This window comes from Oncorhynchus kisutch, linkage group LG8, assembly GCF_002021735.2.
Source record: "Oncorhynchus kisutch isolate 150728-3 linkage group LG8, Okis_V2, whole genome shotgun sequence".
NCBI lineage: Eukaryota > Metazoa > Chordata > Actinopteri > Salmoniformes > Salmonidae > Oncorhynchus > Oncorhynchus kisutch.
Window position 1 is genome coordinate 67,202,132 of NC_034181.2, and position 25,465 is coordinate 67,227,596.

Here is a 25,465-nt window from a genome sequence, read left to right on the forward strand (position 1 = left end):
GTAACACCAGCCAGGGGATTCAGTGATCTTATCTGCATATGGTGTTGATGATGGGGCAGCTGCACACACTTTCAGCACTGTTGAGGCCACGTGCGATGTCTCTTCTGGAAGACATCAGGCATGACATAAACAACCCTTTTCCTTACTGCCGTCTGTCTCACACAACTTTCTCACAAAAGAAAAACCTGAGACAGAGGCTTGAGAAACCCACTGTTGTCTTGTTAAAGTTATGAGTAGCCTGTTCTCATTGGACAGAACAGACTAGACTAATGAATAGCAGCGGAATTGGGTAAAATAATACTGAATATCTGCACTTACATGTACAACCATGAGAGAACACAGCAGGATACCAGTTCAATAGCACCCACTCCCTGAAAACTATTTTCTCTGTGTTATCAAAACACTAACCATTTTCTGACCTGCTTTGACGTATGTCTTCCACGCATCAGGATTGATTGTGAAAACAGATTTCTGGTGAATACCATTAGTTGAAAAAAGCTCTACATCATAAATAGAAAATTTGACTGAAATGTACAATTGATCAACAATACACATATCAAAATACCAATGAATGAAACAAAAAAAAACTGGAACACATAATTCAATCTGGTCCCAGTAAGAGGAGGCAGAGCTGGTTGTAATTGGGAAGGGGAAGATAAACTACCATTACAAAGCTGCTGACTGCTGCATTATTTCATATCCTTTGTGCTTTGAGAAAAAAAAAAAAAACATAGAGGGGAGAGAATTGAACAAAATTGTATGACCTCAGACTTTGTAACATGGCAAACGTAAGATAATGCAATCATTTAACTGAGATTGAGCTTAATGCCAGTCTATACATCACTGTTCACTGTACGGCCGAGCTGGCTCTTTGAACAGGCAGTTTTAAAATCATATGCCATTTCCCCTTCCCAAGTCCAAATTATTCCAGCTCCCTAGAGATGTGTGATTTCGGACACACAGTTAGAGCAAATCACTTGCAGACTAGCTGAGCAGTTTATTAATCTGAGGTAAGAAGTGTGGGATTCACCACAACTATAAGCAACCTCCCAAACGAACAACTTAAAGGCTCTGGACATAGAACGCATGCTTGGTTCCAGCTCAGACATATCAATGTACTTGTGAGTGATAGTGCAGGCCAGAAACCATGGAGCAAAGCTGTAGGAAAAATGCAACCCCGTAATTGGTAACAGTCTCCACATTTATGTAAGCAAGGTAGGCTTAATTAATACCAGTACGAGGAAGATCCTCTCCTGAGCTCGCTGACATATTTATTATTGGACGTCGGAGCAGAGCTTTCTGGAGTCCATCAGACCTGTGTCTAAACACACAGCAGCCAGATGGTGCTTTTTTCTATAGCAGCTCCCACCAATGGCTCAGCAGCAATTACCAGGGGTTATCAAGGGGCATCAACCATGGAGCTCAGACAGACCAACATGAATTCTCCCTCATTTCCCCTGAGCTCGCCTCAATCACTTCTCTTTCTCCTCATTAAAATTCCTGAATCATAATAAAGTTAAAATGGTTCTGTATAACTACTAGGGAGGATTGGACTGTAGGTGATGGGAATGGATGTTTGGGAAGAGTTTTTAATGTTGCTGGCACTCCTTATCAGCATTAGTAAGAAAAAAGCTGAAAAATGGTATGTCAGTCTGCTGCCATCCCATCATACCCTGCCACTCCGGGAAGTAACATGAGCCAAATTCAAGCCAGATGCATTTCAGCCATTGGGCCAGATTCCATCAAGCTGCAATATTTCACTAGACCATATATTAATCTTCTAAAGCATGTCACAGATTTCTCCACTGATAACATCACAGGGTTTAAATGACAGCGGAGTCATAGCTCTCATCAAACTGTGGCAGGGTTAAGAAAACATTCTGCTGGAAAATGTCAGCACGCTGCTCCGTCTTAGACCGCAATTAACCACTACCATCTTTATTTTCAGAGCTCACAGAACTTAGGGCTATGATGATTTGTTCCCATTTCAAGAATATGATCAACCAAAATATGGTAAGAACAGATTTTTATTTTCAATCAGAAACACTTTAGAAAAAGATCATACAAAAAATATTTTCTTTATATTTCTCACATGCATACAGTCAATACTTTTGTCTTTTGGAAATGCAACCACCATGGGAGTCAACAATACCAGACAATACTGTAGCAGCCTCATCACACAACTGATCTTTTACTCTCTGACAACATGGTGAGATAGCATACCTAATGCTCCCTGCAAGAGGCTAACACATCACCCAACGGGAGGCCTAAGGTTCTGTGGCAGCTCTGATAAACTGGACAGGATGCTGACTGGGTGACAACTCAGTGAATTACTGATGGTGAACCAAGACCCACACAATTCACCTCCCTGGATAAACAAGACAGGGACACCCACTGTGCCTTCAAAACCACCCGATGCCCATGACCCTTTCCATCTCCTCAGGCAGGCCTCTCGTCTTTGAATTGCCAATCCCCTTCCTTCCATAGGCCCTGATGCAGGGCACAGAGACTGTTGTCTCAGAGGTCAGGGGTCACCTGAGTTTCCTTGCTGCGGCCCCCCCCCCCGGATTAGTCTTCCTCTGAGGAAAGCTGGGCTACGTCGTCATGAACCTCCCTGTAGGCGCCCAGTGGGCCCCCTTCCACAACATAGCTCCCAGTGCTGAACCTCAGCCCCTCAGACAGCTTCTGGGCTGCCAGCTTGGCCTGCAAATCCTGAGGGAAACACACAATACAGGAGAGATGCTGACATTGATAGGGTAATTAACCTGAAAAATGAGCAAGTGCTTAGCAGTAAGTATTAGGCTGCTATACTATACCATGAATGGAAGTAGCATAAGGAGTGTTCATCATTAGATGAGCACAGTGTTTTTGTGGTGATAATGGAATAGGAAGGTAGACGTTGCCTCAACACTTATAACACATTTAATTCCCTCATGTAATCTGATCGTACACCTGATCAGGAGTAACTGTTACCTTGAGCAGTGAGCATTTTGGTGTTGTTGGACAGACCTTAATGTTCCTCTGTTGTGTCAGACATTCCCAGGGGCCACTCACCTGGTGTTTCCTGGTCTGCTCGAGTAGCAGGTTAGCTGACTGCTCCAGTGTCAGCAGCTGGGCAGAGCTGTAGTGGAGCAGTGCCAGCCTGGCCGCAGTGATGTCGTCAATGTGCTTCCTGTCTTGCTCCCTCCTGGCCTCAACGGAGAGCACTGGTGATGGTAATAAGCCTCCAGGGGATTGGCTGGGTGACAGAGACCCTGACGGGCAGCCATCTGTGTTGTGGGCAAACCTGCAAACATTACAAGAGTTAATATAAGAGTTAGTTGGTGAGAATACAAGTGCATTGCCATAACTAAAGGCAGCATCACTGAACTATACAGTATTCTTAAATACTTTCATACAAAGTGGACATACAGATTAGGCTTATACTTCTGTCTCCTCATAGCCGGGTCCTTCTCAGTCCTCGCCAGGACTTCTATGTACTGTGGTATCTTCTGTGGCTGCCTTCCAAGGAAGGGGTTGCTAGTAGCAGGTCTGTTGAATGTGTCTTTAGGGGATCCACTCGAGCCAGTTGAGTGATCAGACAGTGACCCTCTGCAAGGCCTCCGCTAGGTCGCTCTCTTTTGTCCTGTCAGAGTCTAGAGAGGCCCCTGCATCAACACCAGCCTGGGCCACCTCCAAGGTTTCAGCAGCAGATACTTTGGACACACTGTCTTCTTGCAACGTGTCAACTATTTTGCTCTCCTGAACATTAGGTGACAGAGGTGAGACGTCCAATCCTTGGACATTTCCAGGAGCTGTGTCCCCAGCTTGTCTCCTATGTTTGGAAGTTTCTGGTTTATTCTGGCTACCACGTTGTCTTTGTATCAAAGTCTGCTGGTATTTAGACTGCAGCTCTGTCCTGACAGATGACAGCATATATTGCTTCATCTCCTCTTCTTCATTGTGGGCAAGAGCAAGGCATAATCTCTCTGCAAAGTCTGAGATCTTCTTCCCTTTGTCTGGAAGGGTCTGTATGAACCCCCTGTTGATAACAACATATCAAATCAGTCTGTCAACAAATCAAATCAAATCAAATGTATTTATATAGCCCTTCGTACATCAGCTGATATCTCAAAGTGCTGTACAGAAACCCAGCCTAAAACCCCAAACAGCAAGCAATGCAGGTGTAGAAGCACGAGAAATAACGAATAACTAACCACTGCTTTCAGCTCAACTTTAAGAAAATGTAGTTGGCAGTGATAGTAAAAACAAAGGAATGCCAGGTTCAGGGTAAAACGCATTTCCCTAGTTGAAGTAACATCAGCTAGCCTACATTGAGGCGGATAGCACAACCCCCCTTGGGTTGTGCCATGGCGGAGATCTTTGTGGGCTATACTCGGCCCTGTCTCAGGATGGTAAGTTGGTGGTTGAAGATATCCCTCTAGTGGTGTGGGGGCTGTGCTTTGGCAAAGTGGGTGGGGTTATATCCTTCCTGTTTGGCCCTGTCCGGGTGTCCTGTCCGGACAGTCCGGGGCCCTGTCCAGGTGTCCTCGGATGGGTCCACAGTGTCTCCTGACCCCTCCTGTCTCAGCCTCCAGTATTTATGCTGCAGTAGTTTATGTGTCGGGGGGCTAGGGTCAGTTTGTTATATCTGGAGTACTTCTCCTGTCCTATTCGGTGTCCTGTGTGAATCTAAGTGTGCGTTCTCTAATTCTCCCCTCTCTCTCGGAGGACCTGAGCCCTAGGACCATGCCCCAGGATTACCTGACATGATGACTCCTTGCTGTCCCCAGTCCACCTGGCCGTGCTGCTGCTCCAGTTTCAACTGTTCTGCCTTCTTATTATTCGAACATGCTGATCATTTATGAACATCTTGGCCATGTTCTGTTATAATCTCCACCCGGCACAGCCAGAAGAGGACTGGCCACCCCACATAAGCTCTCTCTAATTCTGTCTTTTTTTCTCTCTCTCGGAGGACCATGCCCCAGGACTACCTGACATGATGACTCCTTGCTGTCCCCAGTCCATCTGACCGTGCTGCTGCTCCAGTTTCAACTGTTCTGCCTTATTATTATACGACCATTTATGAACATTTGAACATCTTGGCCATGTTCTGTTATAATTTCCACCCGGCACAGCCAGAAGAGGACTGGCCACCCCACATAGCCTGGTTCCTCTCTAGGTTTCTTCCTAGGTTTTGGCCTTTCTAGGGAGTTTTTCCTAGCCACCGTGCTTCTACACCTGCATTGCTTGCTGTTTGGGGTTTTAGGCTGGGTTTCTGTACAGCACTTTGAGATATCAGCTGATGTACGAAGGGCTATAAAAATACATTTGATTTGATATACACACATGCGCCAAAACTGGCACCACTGTCTAGCCAACAGCTGGAAGTTTCTAGAAGAATGTAATGTTGTTGTAGCAGCTAATGAATCATTTGAGTTAGCTTCTGTCAGATGAATGATATGAAGTTACATACTTGTTAGATAATAATTTATCTTGGCGTGACAGTAATTCACCAAGTTCTTCTTTGCTCTTGGTTTTGAGAACCCCCACTTGCCCCTGGCGTTCTGATGGAGCTGCCCACGATGACGAGAACATTGTTAGCTAGCTAGTAGCTACTAGTCTAAAACCCGCCCAAATAAGTTTACCGAATAGCTCAAATTACCCTATAAAAACCTGACTTTGTTAGTCCATTAGCGTTACACTTAACGGGATTATGTTGTTCAATAAAATATACTTTCATCTTCAGCTGTCTGTTAGATTGAATTTGTATTTTGGTAGCTACGTAGCCGGCGCGCTTTCATTGTAACCGGAAGTAGTACGGAAGTACGTTACCTTCAATATTCTTCTTCTTTTCCTTTAGGATTTGGTTGGCGGATCGCGTCCAACTTTTAGGTGCATACCCCGCCACCTATTGTACTGGTGTGTGAGGCCATTCACGGCCTACCTACAATAAATTATTTATACGGTCATTCAAAATTGGGGAAAATTAAAATTGTCCTGTCAACTATTTGCCCTCTATAAAAATAGAAAAAACACACCACCCCATTCCACTTTTTAAACCTATCTAATCATATTACACTTCCTAACTTGACATTGTTGGGAAAAGACTACATCAAAACTCAGCAAGACAGACAAGTACCGACAATTATTATTATTTTTTTTTCACCTTTATTTAGCCAGGTAGGCAAGTTTAGAACAAGTTCTCATTTACAACTGCGACCTGGCCAAGAATAAAGCAAAGCAGTTTGACACATACAACAACACAGAGTTACACATGGAATAAACAAAACATACAGTCAATAATACAGTTGAAGAAAAACTATAGTGTGTGCAAATGAGGTAAGAAAAGGGAGGTAGGGCAATAAAGAGGTCATGGTGGCGAAGTAATTACAATATACCAATTAGACACTAGAGTGATTGATGTGCAAAAGATGAATGTGCAAGTAGAGATACAGGGGTGCAAAGGAGCAAGATAAATAAATAAATATAGTATGGGGATGAGGTAGTTGGATGGGCTATTTACAGATGGGCTATGTACAGGTGCATTGATCTGTGAGCTGCTCAGACAGCTGGTGCTTAAAGCTAGTGAGGGAGGCAAGAGTCTCCGGCTCAGTGATTTTTGCATTTCATTCTAGTCATTGGCAGCAGAGAACTGGAAGGAAAGGCGGCCAAAGTAGGAATTGGCTTTGGGGGTGAACAGTCAAATATACCTTCTGGAGCGCATGCTACGGGTGGGTGCTGCTATGGTGACCAGTGACCTGAGATAAGGCGGGGCTTTACCTAGCAGAGACTTGTAGATAACCTGTAACCAGTGGGTTTGGTGACGAGTATGAAGCGAGGGCCAGCCAACGAGAGCATACAGGTCGCAGTGGTGGGTAGTATATGGGGCTTTGGTGACAAAATGGATGGCAATGTGATAGACTGCATCCAATTTGCTGAGTAGTGTTGGCAGCTGTTTTGTAAATGACAACGCCAAAGTCGAGGATCTGTAGGATTGTTCGTTTTACAGGGTATGTTTGGCAGCATGAGTGAAGGATGCTTTGTTGCGAAATAGGAAGCCGATTCAAGATTTAATTTTGGATTGTAGATGCTTAATGTGAGTCAGGAAGGATAGTTTACAGTCTAACCAGACACCTAGGTATTTGTAGTTGTCCACATATTCTAAGTCAGAGCCGTCCAGAGTAGTGATGCTGGGCGGGCGGGCGGGCAGCGATCGGTTGAAGAGCATGCATTTGGTTTTACTTGCATTTAAGCGGAGTTGGAGGCCACGGAAGGAGAGTTGTATGGCATTGAAGCTCGTCTGGAGGTTAGTTAACACAGTGTCCAATGATCATACCATAGAAGTTGGTTACATTTTAGGAATCTATAGTAAGTTACTGCTCCACACAAGCCTTCGTTTGTGTTTGAATATTTTCTTGGAGCTAGTAGTATGGCATAAACTACGTGTTATTTACCTACATTCATGTATTTGCTTACCTTGCAGTAAAATACTTTCAAAGCTGCTTCATATCATATGGCATGTAAATAGAGATGAAACGCAGATAATTGATCAGATGGCGCCACCCAGCGTTGAGAAGTAAAGATTACACTGATGCGACCAATGACTTTATAAAACTTGGATTGCTGATGCTTGGCACTCCCCAATAGGAGCATTCCTCCATTTATTTTTTATTTTACCCTTATTTTACCAGGTAAATTGACTGAGAACACATTCACAGCAACAACCTGGGGAATAGTTACAGGGGGATGAATGAGCCAATTGTAAACGGGATGATTAGGTGACTGTGATGGTATTAGGGCCAGATTGGGAATTTAGCCAGGACACCAGGGGTAACACCCCTACAATAAGTGCCATGGAGAGTAAGGACAACCATTTAACATCCCAGCCAAAAGATTGCACCCTACACAGGGAAATGTCCCCAATCATTGTGATATTTAGACAGGGTGCCACCTACTTGCCCTACAACACCACTTCCAGCAGCATCTGGTGTTTCATCTTGAGACCAAGCAGGATCATTCGTACTAAGTTTCAGAAGCAAGCCAGCAGTGGGATGAAGGGTGGTATACAGCTGCTACTTAGGAATGCTTGGAATTCTACAATATTTAAATTAAATATCTCAAGGACAAAATTACATGTATTTAAGAATTTAGTTGTAGTGGGTAATCTAAAAATATTAGTAATCTAAAAATATATATACTTTAAGTCAAATGTTTTATATATTTTAACCTTTTATGTTTAGCCCACATAATATAATTTCAAAGTATGCATTACAGTGTCACTAATAGAATAATTATGGCAAAAACTAATGTAGACATTAATAAGTGCATTTCTATAGGTTCCAAAACTATTATTTTAAACGGTGGCAGAGTGGCAAGATTGAGTCATGTTGGCTTCAACACAGTGCCCCCTATAGTCATCTAGTGTATACATAAACCATTGTATGCTACATATAACCTACCTGAAAGCTTCACAAAATGAACAATCAGCCACTGGACAGTGAACATTTTCATGAATGATTATAAAAACACCACAATGGTAAAATGGCACATTTTCAAAACATACACTGATTTTATTAGTATGCACGGAATGAGTATCATTCAAGAAAGGCACATCATGATTATCATAACTTCTCATATACACAGTCCTGGCAGTGTAGACAAATTACTGATACCAGTGGCTCAGGGATGGCAATCATTAGAAATACAGTTCTTCAGTTTGTCAGATATAGTTAAATATTATCCAATAGATAAAAAACAACCGATTATCATCACCGTTGTGGAGTATCAATGATTAAGCTGTTAATAAAGGCACAAAGTATATATATTTTACATATTTTGTACATAATTTGACTAATATTGCATCTCATTTATACAGTGCAAACTAAAAAATGTCAGAAAAGATACAGTATAAATATAAACCTTCATACATGATAGTGAATTCAGAATTCCATAAACCACACAAGAACATTCACTGTAAACAAAACAAAACATAATTCTTCAAAAGGATACTTTCAAGTATTATTTACAGAACAGTAGACTATTTACACAATATGCAACATTGTCCCTTATGCAGTATACTGAATAGCCTTCATAAAAAATATTTCTTCATGTGATTACTCAATGTTAATCTTTGCTGTTATTTCTATAAGTTTCATGAAAGGTGTGTTGATTTTGGATGGGCTTGATCTTGCTCGAGAACAGGATGTGGCTGAAATGTCCACCTCTGGACTTGAGGCTGTATCTGTGATTTGAACTGAGGCAGACTCTTCTGTACTGGACTGATCAGGGCTTAGCGGGCCAGTCGAAGACAGCGTTGGACTGGTTAGTGTTCCAAAGGATCTTGAGTTGGTTGACAGATACCTACTGTACTCAGGAGGAGAGTACCTCAGTAAACTAGACTCCAGTCTGCTGGGTGGCGGTGGACCTGATCTGAATGTCCTAGACTGTCCTAGGTATTCTGTAGAAGAGGGACGGATTGGGGTTTGTCTGGGTTGGTTAGTTACAACCTCATACCCCTGTATTTCAGTTCTGTGGAAGTAAAATGAGAAAACAGAATGAGAAACTTAAAAGAGAAACCCAACTACAGGAAATGAAGCCACATGTATAGTAGAACCAGTGGTTCATACCTTGGGAGCAGATCACAGGCCACTCCTATCTCTCTGGTTTGCACAACTTCCCTTGGCACACTCTGTACAGACATAAAATACTTCAGCTTGTCTTCTAACTCATTATTCTAGGAAGAAGAAAAGAGGAAGGAACAAAGTCAGATCCATGCAAATGAGGCGGATGTGATGTAATCCAAGTGGACCAGACAGAGACAGATGATGTCACAAAAGGTGCAACACTGAATTTAGAGGTAGAGTAATGTCAAAGCACAACAAACAGATTGACAATCTGAAACATAGGAGAACGCTGGACATGAATGCACCCATAAAGTTAAAGTTTTGAAAACCACACCATACATTCATAATGGTTCGGGAAGTGGACAGTACATAGTGTGGTGGCAGTCCAGTCTCACCTCACACTCCACAATAGCAATTCTGTCCAGAAGCTCTGAGATGAACATGTCCTTCTGTGCCAATTTAGCTCGTAATGATTCAACCTTTACATTTTCAAGATGAAAAAAAGAAACAAACGTTGCATATCAGTATAACATTTGTCAGTGTACTCATGTTTCCATTGACAGTGAGACAGAAAGAGTGTGTGAGAGAGACAGACTTTTCTTAGTCATTCACCTCCTCTATCATGCCTTTGACCTTCCTCTGCTGACAGAACACCATGTCATTCAGGTGTTTGATTCTCTCACGGAGCTCCCCTGCCTCCTCTTCCAACTTTTGAGAACTGTAATAATGAATTATAGTGTTATTACTTCAGTATATCATTTCAATGGGATGGAACATGTAAAATGCCATTTTTGTTTTGGCATTTGTACCTCTTTGCTACAGTTGCATCTGTTTTGTATGTCACCTCCATCGAGCGTAGACGCTGTTCACATTCCTGCAGTTTATTCTGAAGATGGCCCCTTTCCTACAAAAAAGACATATTATAGTATTCTTGCCCAAAGGACTTGAAATATTACATCTACAGTAAATACTATAGATATAAAGATAATGTTGCATGCATTATTGCATGCGTTATTCTGGGTCTTACCTGTCCCATACAGTCCAGCAGGCGCTCCACCTCACTGATCCTCTGGTCCCTTTCAGCAATCTTGGCCTCTGCAATCTTAGCATTCTTCTCTTCCTCCTCTAATCGCCTAATATACTCGTCAATTTGGGCCTAGTTGAAATATATTGATGGTAAACAAAATGTATTAAAAGCTTTAAGGCAGAGAACATAAAATTTAATCTGGGCTCATTATCATATCAACACTTGGAAGTTAGACTACTCTACATTTAACAGTACCATAGTGAGTTACTTGTACCACTAGAGGGAGACTCATACCACTTGTATGAGCAGAGTGATACTGGAACCTTTTATACTGTTTACATCACAGGAGGTTGGTGGCACTTTCATTGGTGAGAACATGGTAATGGTGGGAGCAGAATCAATGGAATGGTATCAAACACATGGTTTCCCTTCCATTTGCTCCATTCCGGACATTATTATGAGCTGTTCTCCCCTCAGCAGCCTCCTGTGGTCTACATATACACGTTTCATGAACATGTAAGATGATGAAAACATCACCATCCTTACTTTTCACATGATTAATCAATCACCACCCTTTCTCTTCAGGCAGGGGCTTGGGTGAAGTGATATCAGAAAGAGACTCAGCAGTACCTGTAGCTTCTCTATCTCCTCTCTGTGTTTCCTCTGCTCCTCCTGAAGTCTCTCCTCATACTGTCTCTGTAGCCTCGCTGTCACCTCCTGCACTGCATGGCTGTTGGCCTCCTGAGACGATTCCACCTGGACAACACAAGCACACATCGGTCAATTTCATACAACAATGTGACGATTCAAAGACTTGCTAAAGACAATGTAGAAATGTCTATTGATTCTGTATTTTTCTAGTGAGTCCGGCATGAATGTTAATAGTTCAAATCTGGAGGACTGGTTCTTTGAGCTTGAACTGTCTGTCAATAACCTGTTATTCATCATCACATAGAATTGAAGTTGAGTGTTCAGCGGTCAGAGCAGACAAACTAGGTCAGAGAAGGCAATCAGTCAAAGGATCGGGGGAGTCACATCGAACGTTGAATGAAATAACCAGAGGGTGAAGTGTGTGAAATCAAGCAGAGCATTCTGAGACTGAAGTAGAGAGAGAAATGAATTGAACAGAGTAAGCCAGAGAGAGATATCAATCATATTGCAAGCAAAACATTTTAGCAGCCCCTCTTGACAGTGGAGAGAATTTTTTTATGTTTTAGTTAATTTCATGCAATTCTACACATTTTGCAATGGAGCGTACAGCAAATTTTGCAGTTTTAAAGCAAGTTTACTGCAATTCTTCACATTTTGTCGTAGGGCGGAGAGATTTTGTAATTTTACAACTAATTTCATGCAATTCTACTAATTTTTCCATAAAGTGGAGAGAAATATTTGCAGGTTTTAATATGATACTTGAGTGAGACTGACTAATTAAATCAATGGGGACCCCGGCTAGTAATTAAAAAATGATTACAATATGCCATATGTACTTAACTTTAGATTTAGGTGTTTATTAATTCTAAACAATATAACTTTGGGGAGTTTTCATACGCTTACAATTATGTTTTGATTCTTACTTGAACAGACGCTAAGATTATATTTGGTTTTGATCTTTGCAAAATAACTATTTTGGATGCAGCTGTTGTTAGCTGGAATGATTTATGGTGTAGCAAAAGCTAGCCAAATATATAGTCAAAAAGTGTTTTAAGTATAATGCAGTTGATTTGCGAGGATGACACAAACATTACATTAAGCAGTACATTCATACGAGCCTTACAATCCAATTATAATCCAAAAGTAGTGTGAAATGCACTCATTAGCAACATGTAAATATAGGCTTTTTTTGTTGGCTCCCTCTTGTTCTGCCATCAATTTGCACGCATCGTCCTCGTCCAGCAATGTTTGCAAACTCAGAAAGGGCTCTATCGCTCCGCATTGACATGATTGATTGACGGTAGGTGAGGGCGGAAGGTCCTGTATAAACACAAACTCACTTCCTTGACAACAGCTCTGCGCAAGAAGTGTGAATGCACTGACTGCTGCAGATGCCTTATCACCCAAAATTCTGCATGGCCAATGCAGACGGCCATGCAACGTTGTCATGGCTTTAACACGTCCTCTGGACTTTACACCAAAAGAAAGAGAAGAACGATAACTTTAAAATTGTGAATTTAATAGTTACATGCGCTGAAATGAAAGCAACTTTTGAAAATGAACACTTGGATTATGGTGATATGTCTGTCTGATATCGCAAATTGTTGATTTTTAATCCGAGGCTATTGACACACTTGTTGAATTATGCAACAGAACGTGACAACAACAGTCATTAATTAGGCAGTCTAGACAGCACAGGTAACTGCAGGTAGGCCTAGACAGAGCAAGTGTTTGGTGGTTGCAGCCCCGTTCCACCAATTTATGCAAGGGAATAATCAACCAGGGGCGATGTGTTATATGGAAAATAATCAAAGAAATGGAAGATGTGTTCCACCACTCTAGAACATTCCAGAGTTGCATTATTGTCCAGAGAATGCATAGAGACCCAAATTGATTATCCTTTTTATACCATGGCTATTGCCGCTAGAAATATGTTCAACATCCACTATAGCTAGCACGTTTACTAGATAGCTACAGTAGTTGCCTTGGTAATCAAACAAAACAGAGTTGTTCGTTTAGCCACAGATATAACAATGAGATAAATTATTCAAATCTTTGGTTTAGCTAACCAAACCATCACAACTAGCTCAAACATAGAACATGTAAGAATTAACTATAGCCATTGAATTTTACCAAGCTGATATACCATGCTTTATAGGAAAATAATACACGATCTAGAATGCCGTTCAAGCCAATCAGAAACGAGCATTCAACAATGCCACTTCTCAAGTGTTTTCAATTGTATTGTAGATAAATATGCTCCCTTTAAAAACGGATAATTAAAAATAGGTCTTGCCCTTGGTTCAGTCCAGAGCTATCTGAAGTCATACACAACATAGATGCTGCCTGGGCCAAAGCTAGATTCACAGACTCAGGCACAGACTGCCAGTCTTTCAGGGGGATTGAGAAATCTGTGTGTAAAATTTATGGGCAGGTGGGACGCTCCCACCTGGCCAACATCTGGTGAAGTTGCAGAGTGCCAAATTCAAAATACAGAAATAGTCAAATTAAACATTCATAAAAATACAAGTGTTATACATCGGTTTAAAGATTAACTTCTTGTTAATCCAGCCGCTGTGTCAGATTTCAAAAAGGCTTTACGGTGAAAGCATACCATGCGATTATCTGAGGACAGCACCCCTCTAACAAAAGCATACAAACATTTTCAAGCCAAGTAGAGGAGTCACGAAAGTCAAATATAACAATAAAATTAATCACTTGCCTTTGATGATCTTGATATGGTTGCAGTCACAAGAGTCCCTGTTACACAATAAATGTTTGTTTTGTTCGATAAAGTCCCTCTTTATGTCCCAAAAACTCAGTTTTGTTGGTGCGTTTTGTTCAGTAATCCACTGGCTCAAAGGCAGTCATAACATGCAGACGAATACATCCTAATAGTACCGGTAAAGTTCGTCAAAATATGTAAAACAATGTTTATAATTAATCCTCAAGTTGTCTATTGTCTAAATAATCAATAATATTTCAATTGGACAATAGCGTATTCAGTAGAAAGGAAAAACAAACGAGCTCTGCTTCATTCTGCACGCCACTTACAAAATGGTCTCATTCTTCCTAATTTTTCAGAATACAAGCCTGAAACAATGTCTAAAGACTGTTGACATCTAGTGGAAGCCATAGGAACTGCAATCTGGGTCCTAACCATTTAGATACTGTATAGGAATTCAATAGAAAAGTACCCATATCAAAAATATCTCACTTCCTGGATGGATTTTACTCATGTTTTTGCCTGCCATATCAGCTCTGTTTTACTCACAGACATTATTTAACAGTTTTGGAAACTTTAGAGTGTTTTCTATCCAATACTACCATGCATATGCATATACTAGCTTCTGGGCCTGAGTAACAGGCAGTTTACATTGGGCACCTCATTCATCCAAAATTCAAAATACTGCCCCCTACCCAAAAGAGGTTAAAAAAAGCTAAATCGTATTATTATGTTAATACACTATCTGAATGTACGGGGAACCCAGCTACATTTTGGAAAGCGGTTGTGTCTCCTCTTCTCCCCAAATACATTCATTTAGATTCTGGCCCTATTACTGCCAAAATTGATATCATTAATGAATTGAATCACCATTTTATTTCTACAGGCTAGATATTTAAATGTATTTCAAAGCCAGCTCTTGAAAATAGTAGTTTGGATGTTGATGGTGAAAATCTATTGAATGATATTGAAAATGCTGGTCAGGAGTTTTCTTTTCAAAGATTCACTGATAAAGAAGTCCTGGATGCTATGCTAACATTAGACAAAAATAAATCCACAGGGGCTGATCATTTGGACCCTGGTCTGCTTATGTGTGCAGATCCCTTCATTGCTGGCTCAGTAGCCCACATTTTTTATTTAACATTGTTATCAGGAAGTATTCCAGAAGCATGGAAATCCGCATATGTGCGGCCACTCCATTACGGTGGGGATACAAATGATCTTGACAACTATCGCCCCATTTCAAGACTACCTTGTTTAGCTAAGATTCTTGAATCCTTGATTAATGTACAACTTTGCTCCTCTTTATCTGATAATTGTATTCTTAATGTAAACCAATCAGGGTTTAGGCCTGGGCATAGTACTACCACAGCAGCCATGCTAGTTATTAATGATATTGTCAATGCCTTGGATGCTAAAAAGAGCTGTGCCTCCTTGTTTATTGACCTGTCAAAGACGTTCGACACTGTTGATCATTCTGTTTTGCAGAAGAAGTTATCAAAAATAGGCCTGGGATATACAGCCTGTTTATGGTTTCAAAGTTATCTTAGCGACAGAACTCAGGCCATATTAACAGATGCTCCAGATACTCAACTAGTCTAAAGAAGGACAGTTGAATTGCTTCTTTAATCAGGACAGAGTTTTCAGCTGTGCTAACATAATTGCAAAAGGGTTTTCTAAATGATAACTTGGATTAGCTAACACAACGTGCCATTGGAACACAGGATTGATGGTTGCTGATAATGGTCCTCTGTACGCCTATGTAGATATTGCATAAAAAAACAGCCGTTTCCAGCTACAATAGTCATTTACAACATTAACAATGTCTACATTGTATTTCTGACCAATTTAATGTTATTTTAATGGACAAAAAAAACGCTTTTCTTTAAAAACAAGGACATTTCTAAGTGACCCCAAACTTTTGAACGGTAGTGTATGTGTAACGATCGTCGTTGGAATGAGGTGAGGACTAAAGCACAGCGTGGTATGTGTTCATGATGATTTTTATTTAAACTCAGAACACTAAACAAAATAACAAAGAGAAAGAAACGAAACCGAAACAGTTCTGTAAGGTGACAAAACACACTAGACAGAAAATAACCACCTACAAAACACAATCGAAAACAGGTTACCTAAATATGGTTCTCAATCAGGGACAACGATTGACAGCTGCCTCTGATTGAGAACCATACCAGGCCAAACACAGAAATAGAAAATCATAGAAAAACTAACATAGACAACCCACCCAACTCACGCCCTCACCATACTAAAACAAAAGACAAAACAAAATAACTAAGGTCAGAACGTAACAGTACCCCCCCAAAGGTGCGGACTCCGGCCGCAAAACCTAAACCTATAGGGGAGGGTCTGGGTGGGTGTCTGTCCACGGTGGCGGCACTGGCGCGGAACGTGGACCCCACTCCACCATAGTCCTTCTCCGCCTCTCTACCCGCCTCCGTGGCCTCTTTAACGCAGCGACCCTCGCCGCCGACCTCGGACTGAGGACCCAAGCCACGGATCCCGAATGGATGGGAGATTCCGGCAGCACCGGACGGGCGGGAGATTCCGTCAGCACCGGACAGGCGGGAGACTCCGGCAGCTCCGGAGTGAAAGGGGATTCTGGCAGCTCCTGTCTGACTGACGGCTCTGGCAGCTCCTGTCTGACTGACGGCTCTGGCAGGTCCTGGCTGACTGACGGCTCTGGCAGCTCCTGGCTGACTGACGGCTCTGGCAGCTCAGGACAGACTGGCGGCTCTGGCAGCTCAGGACAGACTGGCGGCTCTGGCAGCCCAGGACAGACGGGAGACTCTGGCAGCCCAGGACAGACGGGAGACTCTGGCAGCTCAGGACAGACGGGAGACTCTGGCAGCTCAGGACAGACGGGAGACTCTGGCAGCTCAGGACAGATGGGAGACTCTGGCAGCTCAGGACGGACGGGAGACTCTGGCAGCTCAGGACAGACGGGAGACTCTGGCAGCTCAGGACAGACGGGAGACTCTGGCAGCTCAGGACAGACGGGAGACTCTGGTAGCGCTGGGCAGGAGGAAGGCTCTGGCAGCGCTGGACAGTCGGGAGGACCTGTAGGATGGAGACGGAGAGACAGCCTGGTGCGGGGGACTGCCAACGGGGGGCTGGTGCGTGGAGGTGGAAGGCGCACAGGAGGTCTCGAGCACCGAGCCTGCCCAACCTTACCTGGTTGAATGCTACCTGTAGCCAGGCCAGTGTGGTGAGGTGGAATAGCCTGCACTGGGCTGTGCTGGCAAACCGGGGACACCATGCGTAAGGCTGGTGCCATGTACCCCGGCCCGAGGAGACACACTGGAGACCAGATGCGCTGAGCACCTGGCTCGATGCCCAACCTAGCCCGGCCGATAGGAGGCGCTGCTATGTACCGCACCGGGCTATGCCTGCGCACCGGGGACACCGTGCGCCTCACGGCATAACACGGGGCCATTTTTTAGAAAATACCTGATACCATTACAAAATGTATGCATATATAAATATAACTGCAAATTTGACAAATTTAACAACTCAATTCCCACCAAGATCCCTGTATATTCATTATTTGTCCATTTTTTTAATAAATTTTTTATTTAACTGGGCAATTGTTTGCCTCCCTATGGGACTCCCAAACATGGCCAGATGTGATACAACCTGGAATCAAACCAGGGACTGTAGTGACGCCTCTTGCACTGAGATGCACTGCCTTAGACCGTGGCGCCACTCGGGAGCCAAATAGTGTGTTCCCTGACTGGAAATCGAACAAAGGCCGCGGCGGTGAGAGCACCGAATCCTAACCATTAGACTAGACCATCCATCTAATTGATTAAAAAAATTCAGAAAGTTTTGAGTATCTTCCTCCATTGTCCAACTTTTGCATTTATTGGAATTGTTTTTATAACCTTTTAACAATTGTGATGACTGTTGCTACTTCATGGAACTCGTTCAGGGTGAGGATGGTGTATCCTGTGCGCCATAAACAAAAAGCAAACACTTACCAGGCCTGTGCCACTGTGTGGTGCTGGTGTGCTGTGTTTACAGTAGTACTCTACCTTCAGTTTGAGTGTGAGGTTCTCAGCCTGGGCAAGTTCCAGCTGCCTCTCCCTCTCCTTCAGCCTCTCCTCAGCCTGTTGAAAGGAGTTTCTCAGACTCTTCATCTCATCCCGGGAGTCCACACGATTGTGACAGCTCTCTAGAAGAGATTTCTGCAAAGGAAGCTAGTTCTTTAATTCCTCAAACCAACCCTGGACATTATTGAATGCAGCAATCATGAGCAGAAGAGGTTGACTCATACACTGAAACTAAGATTAACAGCTAAGAGCTACTTTATAAAACAAACATGTATAATGAACCAGACAGGATATCTTTCACTCTCCACAGATCAGTAGAAGAAGGAAGTATAGTGCTGCACATCTCTGTTTGAGAGGATTAAGACTTTCCATGGGGGGGTTATGAGACATCCCACTGGGCAAAAACTGGTTCAATCAATGTTGTTTCCACATCATTTCAACCCCAAAATTCTATGTGATGATGTTGAATCAAAGTGGAAAACTGATTGGATTTGCAAAAAGCCATCAACTTAAGGTAATTTCATATTTTTTTAGCTAACTTTTAACTTAAATCCAATGACAGGGTGACATTTTTGGTTGATTTCACATTGAATTCACAAATGTAAATCAAAACTAGACATTGAACTGACGTCTGTGCCCAGTGGGATGGCCGTGACGAGACAGTAACAGGCCTGTTTGACAGTCGTTGATCCTGTACCTGGAGGTCAATGTTGGCAGATATAAGGGAGTTGTTCATCTGGTCGAAGCTGTCCATGGCTGCAGTCCGAACCTTCACCTCTTTCTCCAGAGTCTTCCTCTGGGAGTTGGCAGTCTGGAGAGACACATAGCACACCCAATTCTCAGATTTTGTATCCATTTTGTGTTTATAAGAAATTGAAAGAGAAAGGATTTCCAGCTGTTAGCTATCTTATTAGTCATGTGTGCCTCGTGTATTGTCTTACCCTGATGTCTTGTGATAGTTTCTGCATCGACTGTTGCATTCCTCCAACCTGGCCGTACATCCGCTCGCTGACCTTCTCCAGGGAATCTCGCACCTGTGCAGCACAGAGATAACACACGATTGAAGTAATCCATCCTTATTGCTTGATTAGCAAATCCATAATGTTGTCCATGTTACAGAATCCTGGTGTTAGCTCTTGGATACCCTGCAGGCCTGTCAGGTGTACTGTACTGTAGGCCTCTGCTCTGTTTACACTCCTTAACTTGGATCAGCTTCATCGTTATCTTCTCCATCTCCACTCACCTCCTTGATGTACCTCATCTCATCCCTCAGGTGATTGACAGACCACTCGCACGCCATCACTTCCTGCTGTCTGTCCGAGCCTGTCCTCTGCAACACACCGTACACCTTGGGCCCGTGCTGCCGCTGCAGCGACGTCTCTAGCTCCCCATTGGTCGCTGCTCTGAGCTGCTGAGGGAGACAGGATCAACCCGGTCAGGTTTCTATCTAGGCACACTTTCTACCAGCCTGTAGATGTGTGTGTGTGTTCGCCTCTATGTGAGTGTTTGTGCGCTTGCATACTTGCGCATGCCCAGGTATTTCAAGTATAGCTGCTGAGCACTTGAATCTGGAGGTTGGGAAGCAGGGATGGAAACAGGGTGCAGTGAGGGTGTCATGTTTCTGCAACCCAGTATATGAGCTCCCGCTGTCTCTCTGCTTTTGTTCCTCTCCAACAGGGCTCTCAAGGAGCACAGGTGCACACTGACACAGGTCCTTTGTAGCTCAGCAGTATCAGGAAGTGGCTCTAGCACCTTCATGTTATCTTACAGTAACATACAATAATGAGAGGAATCCACTGAGTGACACAGATACAGAATCTTATCAAAGTCTCATAATAAATAAGTCTTACTGTGTGAAGAAGCAATATGTTTCCATTGTTATGATCAGACAGGCAGCCAGCTCGCATTTATCCACCCTACATTATTCAACAATAGAGGAGCCAAAACAATGGCCTGTCCTACTATGCCACAGATTCCAATATAAACCATGAAAGGTGAATCTGTTTTCCTTTGACGATAAATCCAGGACACTCAAATTAGTATGATAGACCAGGTTGTGCACACAGGTCCATGTGACCTCTGTTTCAACCAGAGGCAGAGGGTTGTACCCAATACTACATATCGACATAATCAATGCTTGGAATTATCTGAGGATAGGTTATATCAAGTATAGTACAAAAGGTTCTAATGTTCTTGTTTATATACAGTGCATAGCTTGAATATTTGTGTTTCACACACCAATAGCAGAGTTGACCACAAATTCAGGAAGTTACTTCCCATATTCTCACCATAACATTCTGTAACTTTCCCTTTCAAAAGCCTCTATGTGGGAAACCATGATAGCTTTTTGTGTTGTGGTTGTGGTAGTTTACCTGTACAGGTGACTCACTGCCAGCTGGCCTCTCTCTCTGGATGAGTCTGTTCTTCTTCCATGTTCCATTGACAACCTTCTCCTCTTGCTGAGAAGACAAACAGAAACAAATGAACTGTGTGCTCACGATATCTGGAGATATTTCACAACTCATCAGACCAAAGAACAGATTTACACTGGTCTAATGTCCATTGCTCATGTTTCTTGGCCCAAGGAAGTCATTTATTCTTATTGGTGTCCTTTAGTAGTGGTTTCTTTGCCGCAATTTGACCATGAAGGCCTGATTCACACAGTCTCCTCTGAACAGTTGATGTTGACATGTGTCTGTTACTTGAACTCTGTGAAGCATTTATTTGGGCTGCAATCTGAAGTTCAGTTAACTCTAATGAACTTATCCTCTGCAGCAGAGGCAACTCTGGGTCTTCCTTTCCTTTGAGAGCCAATTTCATCATAGCTCTTGATTGTTTTTGCGACTGCACTTGAAGAAACCTTCAAAGTTCTTGAAATGTTCCGGATTGACTGACTTTCATGTCTTAAAGTAATGATGAACTTTCGGTTCTCTTTGCTTATTTTACCTGTTTTTGCCATAATATGGACTTGGTCTTTTACCAAATAGGGCTATCTTCTGTATACCACCCCTGTCACGTTCTGACCATCGTTCTTGTGTGTTTTCCTTGTTTTAGTGTTGGTCAGGACGTGAGCTGGGTGGGCATTCTATGTTGTGTGTCTGGTTTGTCTATTTCTATGTTTGGCCTGATATGGTTCTCAATCAGAGGCAGGTGTTAGTCATTGTCTCTGATTGGGAACCATATTTAGGTAGCCTGTTTTGTGTTGGGTTTTGTGGGTGGTTGTCTCCTGTGTCAGTGTTTGTACCACACGGGACTGTTTCGGGTTTTCATGTTTCTTGTTTTGTAGTTTATTCATGTATAGTTTCGTTATTAAAGAACCATGAATTATAACCACGCTGCATTTTGGTCCGCCTCTCTTTCACCAGAAGAAAACCGTTACAGAACCACCCACCTATCAAGGACCAAGCGGCGTGGTAAACAGAGGCAGCAGCAACAGCAGCAGCAGGAGAAGCGACAGGTGCAGCAGGGGCAACAGCAGCAGCAGGAGAAGCGACAGGTGCAGCAGGGGCAACAGCAGCAGTGGGAGAGGCTTCACTATTTGGAGAAATGGACTTGGGAGGAGATCCTTGACGGGAAAGGACCCTGGGCAGAGCCAGGGGAATACGCCCCAAAGCCGAGCTGGAGGCAGCGAAAGCAGAGAGGCGGCATTATGAGGAGCTAGCACGGCAGAGCGGCTGGAAGCCCGAGAGGCAGCCCCAAAAATTTATTGGGGGGAGGCACAGGGAGAGTGTGGCAGAGTCAGGAGCCAGACCTGAGCCAACTCCCCCTGTTTACCGTAAGGAGCCATGGATGTTATCGGAGCTATCGGCGAAGCTGAGGGCTGAGTCTGAGAGGGTCGAGGAATTATTGGACAGAATGGAGGAGAGTGAACGGATGGGAGATGAGGAGACACTCGAGGAGGTGTTAATAGAATTGGGGGAGAGTGAAGAGAGAGAGCAGTTGATTTGGCGTAGTATGCAAGGCATTCGCCCTGAGGTGTGTGTCCCCAGCCCGGTACCACCAGTGCCGGCACCCCGCACCAGGCTGTCTCTCCGTCCCATCAACACAGGTGCTCCCGCCTGTCCGGCACTACCAGAGTTTCCGCCCCTCAGTCCAGAGGAACCAGCGCTCCTCAGTCCAGAGGCGCCAGCGCCACTCTCAGTCCAGAGGCGCCGGAGCACCTCAGGCCAGAGGCGCCAGAGCTTCTCTGTCCAGCGCTGCCAGAGCCTTCCTCCTCTCCAGCGCAGCCGGAGTCTCCCGCCTGTCCGGCGCTGCCAGAGCTCCCGCCCCTCAGTCCAGAGGCGCCAGAGCCCCTCAATCCAGAGGCGCCAGAGCTCCTCAGTCCAGCGCTGCCAGAGCCTTCCTCTCCAGCGTTGCCGGAGCTTCCTGTCTGCCCAGCGCCATCAGAGTCGCCAGTCTGCCCAGCGCCATCAGAGTCGCTAGTCTGCCCAGCACCGCCTGAGCCACCCGTCTGCCCAGCGCCGCCAGTGCCGCCAGTCTGCCCAGCGCCACCAGTGCCGCCAGTCTGCAAGGAGCCACCAGTGCCGCCAGTCTGCAAGGAGCCGCCAGTGCCGCCAGTCTGCAAGGCGCCGCCAGTGCCGCCAGTCTGCCAGGAGCCGCCGGTGCTGCCAGTCAGCCAGGAGCCGCCGGTGCCGCCAGGATCCGCCAGTGCCGCCAGTCAGCCAGGAGCCGCCAGTGCCGCCAGTCTGCCAGGATCCGTCAGATCCGCCAGTCAGCCAGGATCTGCCATTCAGCCAGGATCCGCCAGTCAGCCAGGATCTGCCAGAACTGCCAGTCAGCCAGGATCTGCCAGAACTGCCAGTCAGCCAGGATCTGCCAGAACTGCCAGTCAGCCAGGATCTGCCAGAGCCGTCAGTCAGCCAGGATCCGCCAGTCTGCCAGGATCCGCCAGTCAGCCAGGATCTTCCAGATAACCACGCTGCGTTTTGGTCCGCATCTCTTTCACCAGAAGAAAACCGTTACAACCCCTACCTTGTCACAACACAACTTATTGGCTCAAACGCATTAAGAAGGAAAGAAATTCCACAAATGAACTTTTAAGAAGGCCCAACCGTTAATTGAAATGCAGGTGACTACCTCATGAAGCTGGTTGAGAGAATGCTAAGAGCGTGCAAAGCTGTCACCAAGGCAAATGGTGGCTACTTTGAAGAATCTCTTTTGATTTGTTTAACACTTTTTTGTGTTATTTCATAGTTTTGATGTCTTCACTATTATTCTACAATGTAGAAAATAGTACAAATAAAGAAAAACCCTGGAATGAGTGTGTGTCCAAACTTTTACTGGTACTGTATATTTTGGACAACAACTAAAAAGCTCTTGTTTCTTAGAAGAGAAAAGAGAAGCTTCCCTACTAAACAAATATTAGCTCAGAGGAACATCATCCAAGACCTCTGCTCTGCAGCCCATCCAGCCAGAGAGAGAAGGCGTCCTTCGCCCATCCAGCAGAGATAAGAGATGGGGAATAATGACGCCACTGTTGTTTCATGGCCTCCTGAGCTGGACGTTGCTTCACATTTCCACACCAGATAATCCACAGAGAGAGAGCAGGCTGACATTACGAGGGGCTCCAAATAGGCAATGTGAATTCCAACAGATGGGAGAGAAGAATGGCCGTCATTATGTTTTATGGCCGGTACTGTACACACCCTCTGAAAGAACTTCATATGTCAGCCTCTATTGCGTTTTAAATATTACAATATAGGTGTTTCAGCATTTGAAGCTGAATTGTAACAGAAACAGATTTTTCTTCCTCTATCCAGTCAGATAAGGGGCTGTGAAAACAGCTTTAATGTCCTGCCAAAGGAATGTGACCCTCACTGAACTGACAGTGTTATTTATTCATGGAAAACCAGATGAGAGAGGCCTAGTCTGAAGAACTCAAAATCAAAAGCAATGGGTAACCCTCTGTGGAAAGGGTTTTACATGGAACCCAAAAGGGTTCTACCTGGAACCAAAAGGATTCTACCTGGAACCAAAAAGGGTTCTTCAAAGGGTTCTCCTATTGAGACAGCCGAATAATCATTTTAGGTTCTAGATAGCACCTTTTCGTCTAAGAGTTTACTATTCACTACTTTAATTGACAATGTTACCTAAGCTTGACTGTGTATCAAAATTGCTTGCATAATGAAAGACTCTACTGTGCTATATACCGCTAATACTGCTTAGTGCCCTGAGCTTTATTTCATTTCTTCATTTCTTTCTATACAGTACATGTCATGTAGAAGTAAAACATTTTTCTAATGTGACCCATTTGATTGAATGGCCTTAACGTCGAAAACACCATCCTTTGACTCAAGCACATTGTGGCAGTGGGGGTCTTACGTTGCAGGCATGTAAACTTTCATTCTAGCACCTCTGTGCCACAGTTCCAGGCAGTTCACAAGGAGCAGATGCATTACACCACATCCAGGTCAGAGTCACTGATAAGCCTGTCTCCCACAGGGAGACAGGACACACCCCTTTTAATTTCATGGTAGATCACCACTTTCGTCATTGTCCTTTTCCCTTCGTCCTCTCCATCTCTATGTGGCACCACAGTCTTGTTGTCTCCTGCTACCCAGGTTTCACTTCCAAGTGTTTTTTTTCTTTCTTCACCTTTATTGAACCAGGTAGGCCAGCTGAGAACAAGTTCTCATTTCTAACTGCGATCTGACCTAGATAATGCAAAGCAGTGCGACACAAACAAGTTACACATGGGATAAGCAAACGTATAGTCAATAACAGAATAGAAAAGTGTATATACAGTGTGTGCAAATGTAGTAAGATGACGTGTCGTGACGTTGTATTAGTTAATATGACGACTGTTGCTCATCAAATGATTAAACGTTTCTAATTGCGTGATTAACTGAATCAAGCAATTACTAACTCATTAACCTGGGGCACCATGGGAAAATTAGTTTCATTGAGTTTCTATTTCCCAAATTAACTCAAAGAATATCAGAATATCGATTTTTAAAACAGCCGCTAATTAACCAGTTCGTACCACACCAATCTTAGTTGAATATTTATTTACTAGAAAGCTAAAATGATGGTAAAAGATACACATAGACAAAACATATTATAGGCTATTGATTAGAACTTAGTATAACGGGCCAACACACTATGGCGCGTGTTACCCAAAATGGGGATTTCAAAGAGAGAGAGAAAAAATTAAGTACACGAGAGAAATATACATTTGGGTGAATTTGTTAGCTATGCTATTCTAACCCTAGCCTTGCCCCAAACTGCCGCTCTTAGAATATAATTATGTAATTACGTGGGGAAGACCTCAGAGGATTCTCTGCGTGGACCGTTCAGGCTGCTCGATGACGCACTTCTCCGGCGCACCTTTCTGGTCATCCTCACGATGTCAGTGTCCTTTTGGCTTAGGAGTCTGTTCCCTCACCCT

The 25,465-nt window shown here is 43.7% G+C and overlaps 2 protein-coding genes across 6 annotated transcripts in view; both read right to left on the reverse strand.

Annotated features, from left to right (window-relative positions):
- Nucleotides 1-2,009: 2,009 nt before the first annotated feature.
- On the reverse strand, nucleotides 2,010-5,790 carry polr2m (RNA polymerase II subunit M). Its single transcript, XM_031830935.1, is given in 5 exon segments — nucleotides 2,010-2,712; nucleotides 3,055-3,286; nucleotides 3,412-3,575; nucleotides 3,577-4,021; nucleotides 5,456-5,790. Coding segments are annotated over 5 exon segments (1,107 nt in total). The 5' UTR covers nucleotides 5,578-5,790; the 3' UTR covers nucleotides 2,010-2,568.
- Nucleotides 5,791-8,527: 2,737 nt separating this feature from the next.
- LOC109894996 (myocardial zonula adherens protein-like) overlaps nucleotides 8,528-25,465 on the reverse strand; it is a 28,970-nt gene continuing 12,032 nt past the window's right edge. For 2 of the 5 annotated variants that reach the window (XM_031830936.1, XM_020488652.2), the window contains 12 exons: nucleotides 20,451-20,537; nucleotides 19,322-19,489; nucleotides 19,020-19,112; nucleotides 18,776-18,889; nucleotides 18,061-18,213; nucleotides 11,263-11,388; nucleotides 10,633-10,761; nucleotides 10,415-10,509; nucleotides 10,218-10,323; nucleotides 10,001-10,084; nucleotides 9,609-9,715; nucleotides 8,528-9,510 (listed from right to left, as the gene is read on the reverse strand). In XM_031830936.1, coding sequence (XP_031686796.1) covers nucleotides 9,096-9,510; nucleotides 9,609-9,715; nucleotides 10,001-10,084; nucleotides 10,218-10,323; nucleotides 10,415-10,509; nucleotides 10,633-10,761; nucleotides 11,263-11,388; nucleotides 18,061-18,213; nucleotides 18,776-18,889; nucleotides 19,020-19,112; nucleotides 19,322-19,489; nucleotides 20,451-20,537 — 1,677 coding nt within the window. In that variant the 3' untranslated portion in view covers nucleotides 8,528-9,095. Of the gene's footprint in view, nucleotides 9,511-9,608; nucleotides 9,716-10,000; nucleotides 10,085-10,217; nucleotides 10,324-10,414; nucleotides 10,510-10,632; nucleotides 10,762-11,262; nucleotides 11,389-18,060; nucleotides 18,214-18,775; nucleotides 18,890-19,019; nucleotides 19,113-19,321; nucleotides 19,490-19,600; nucleotides 20,538-25,465 lie in introns of all 5 variants that reach the window. The other 3 variants (XM_031830937.1, XM_020488653.2, XM_031830938.1) reach the window with 3 other exon arrangements.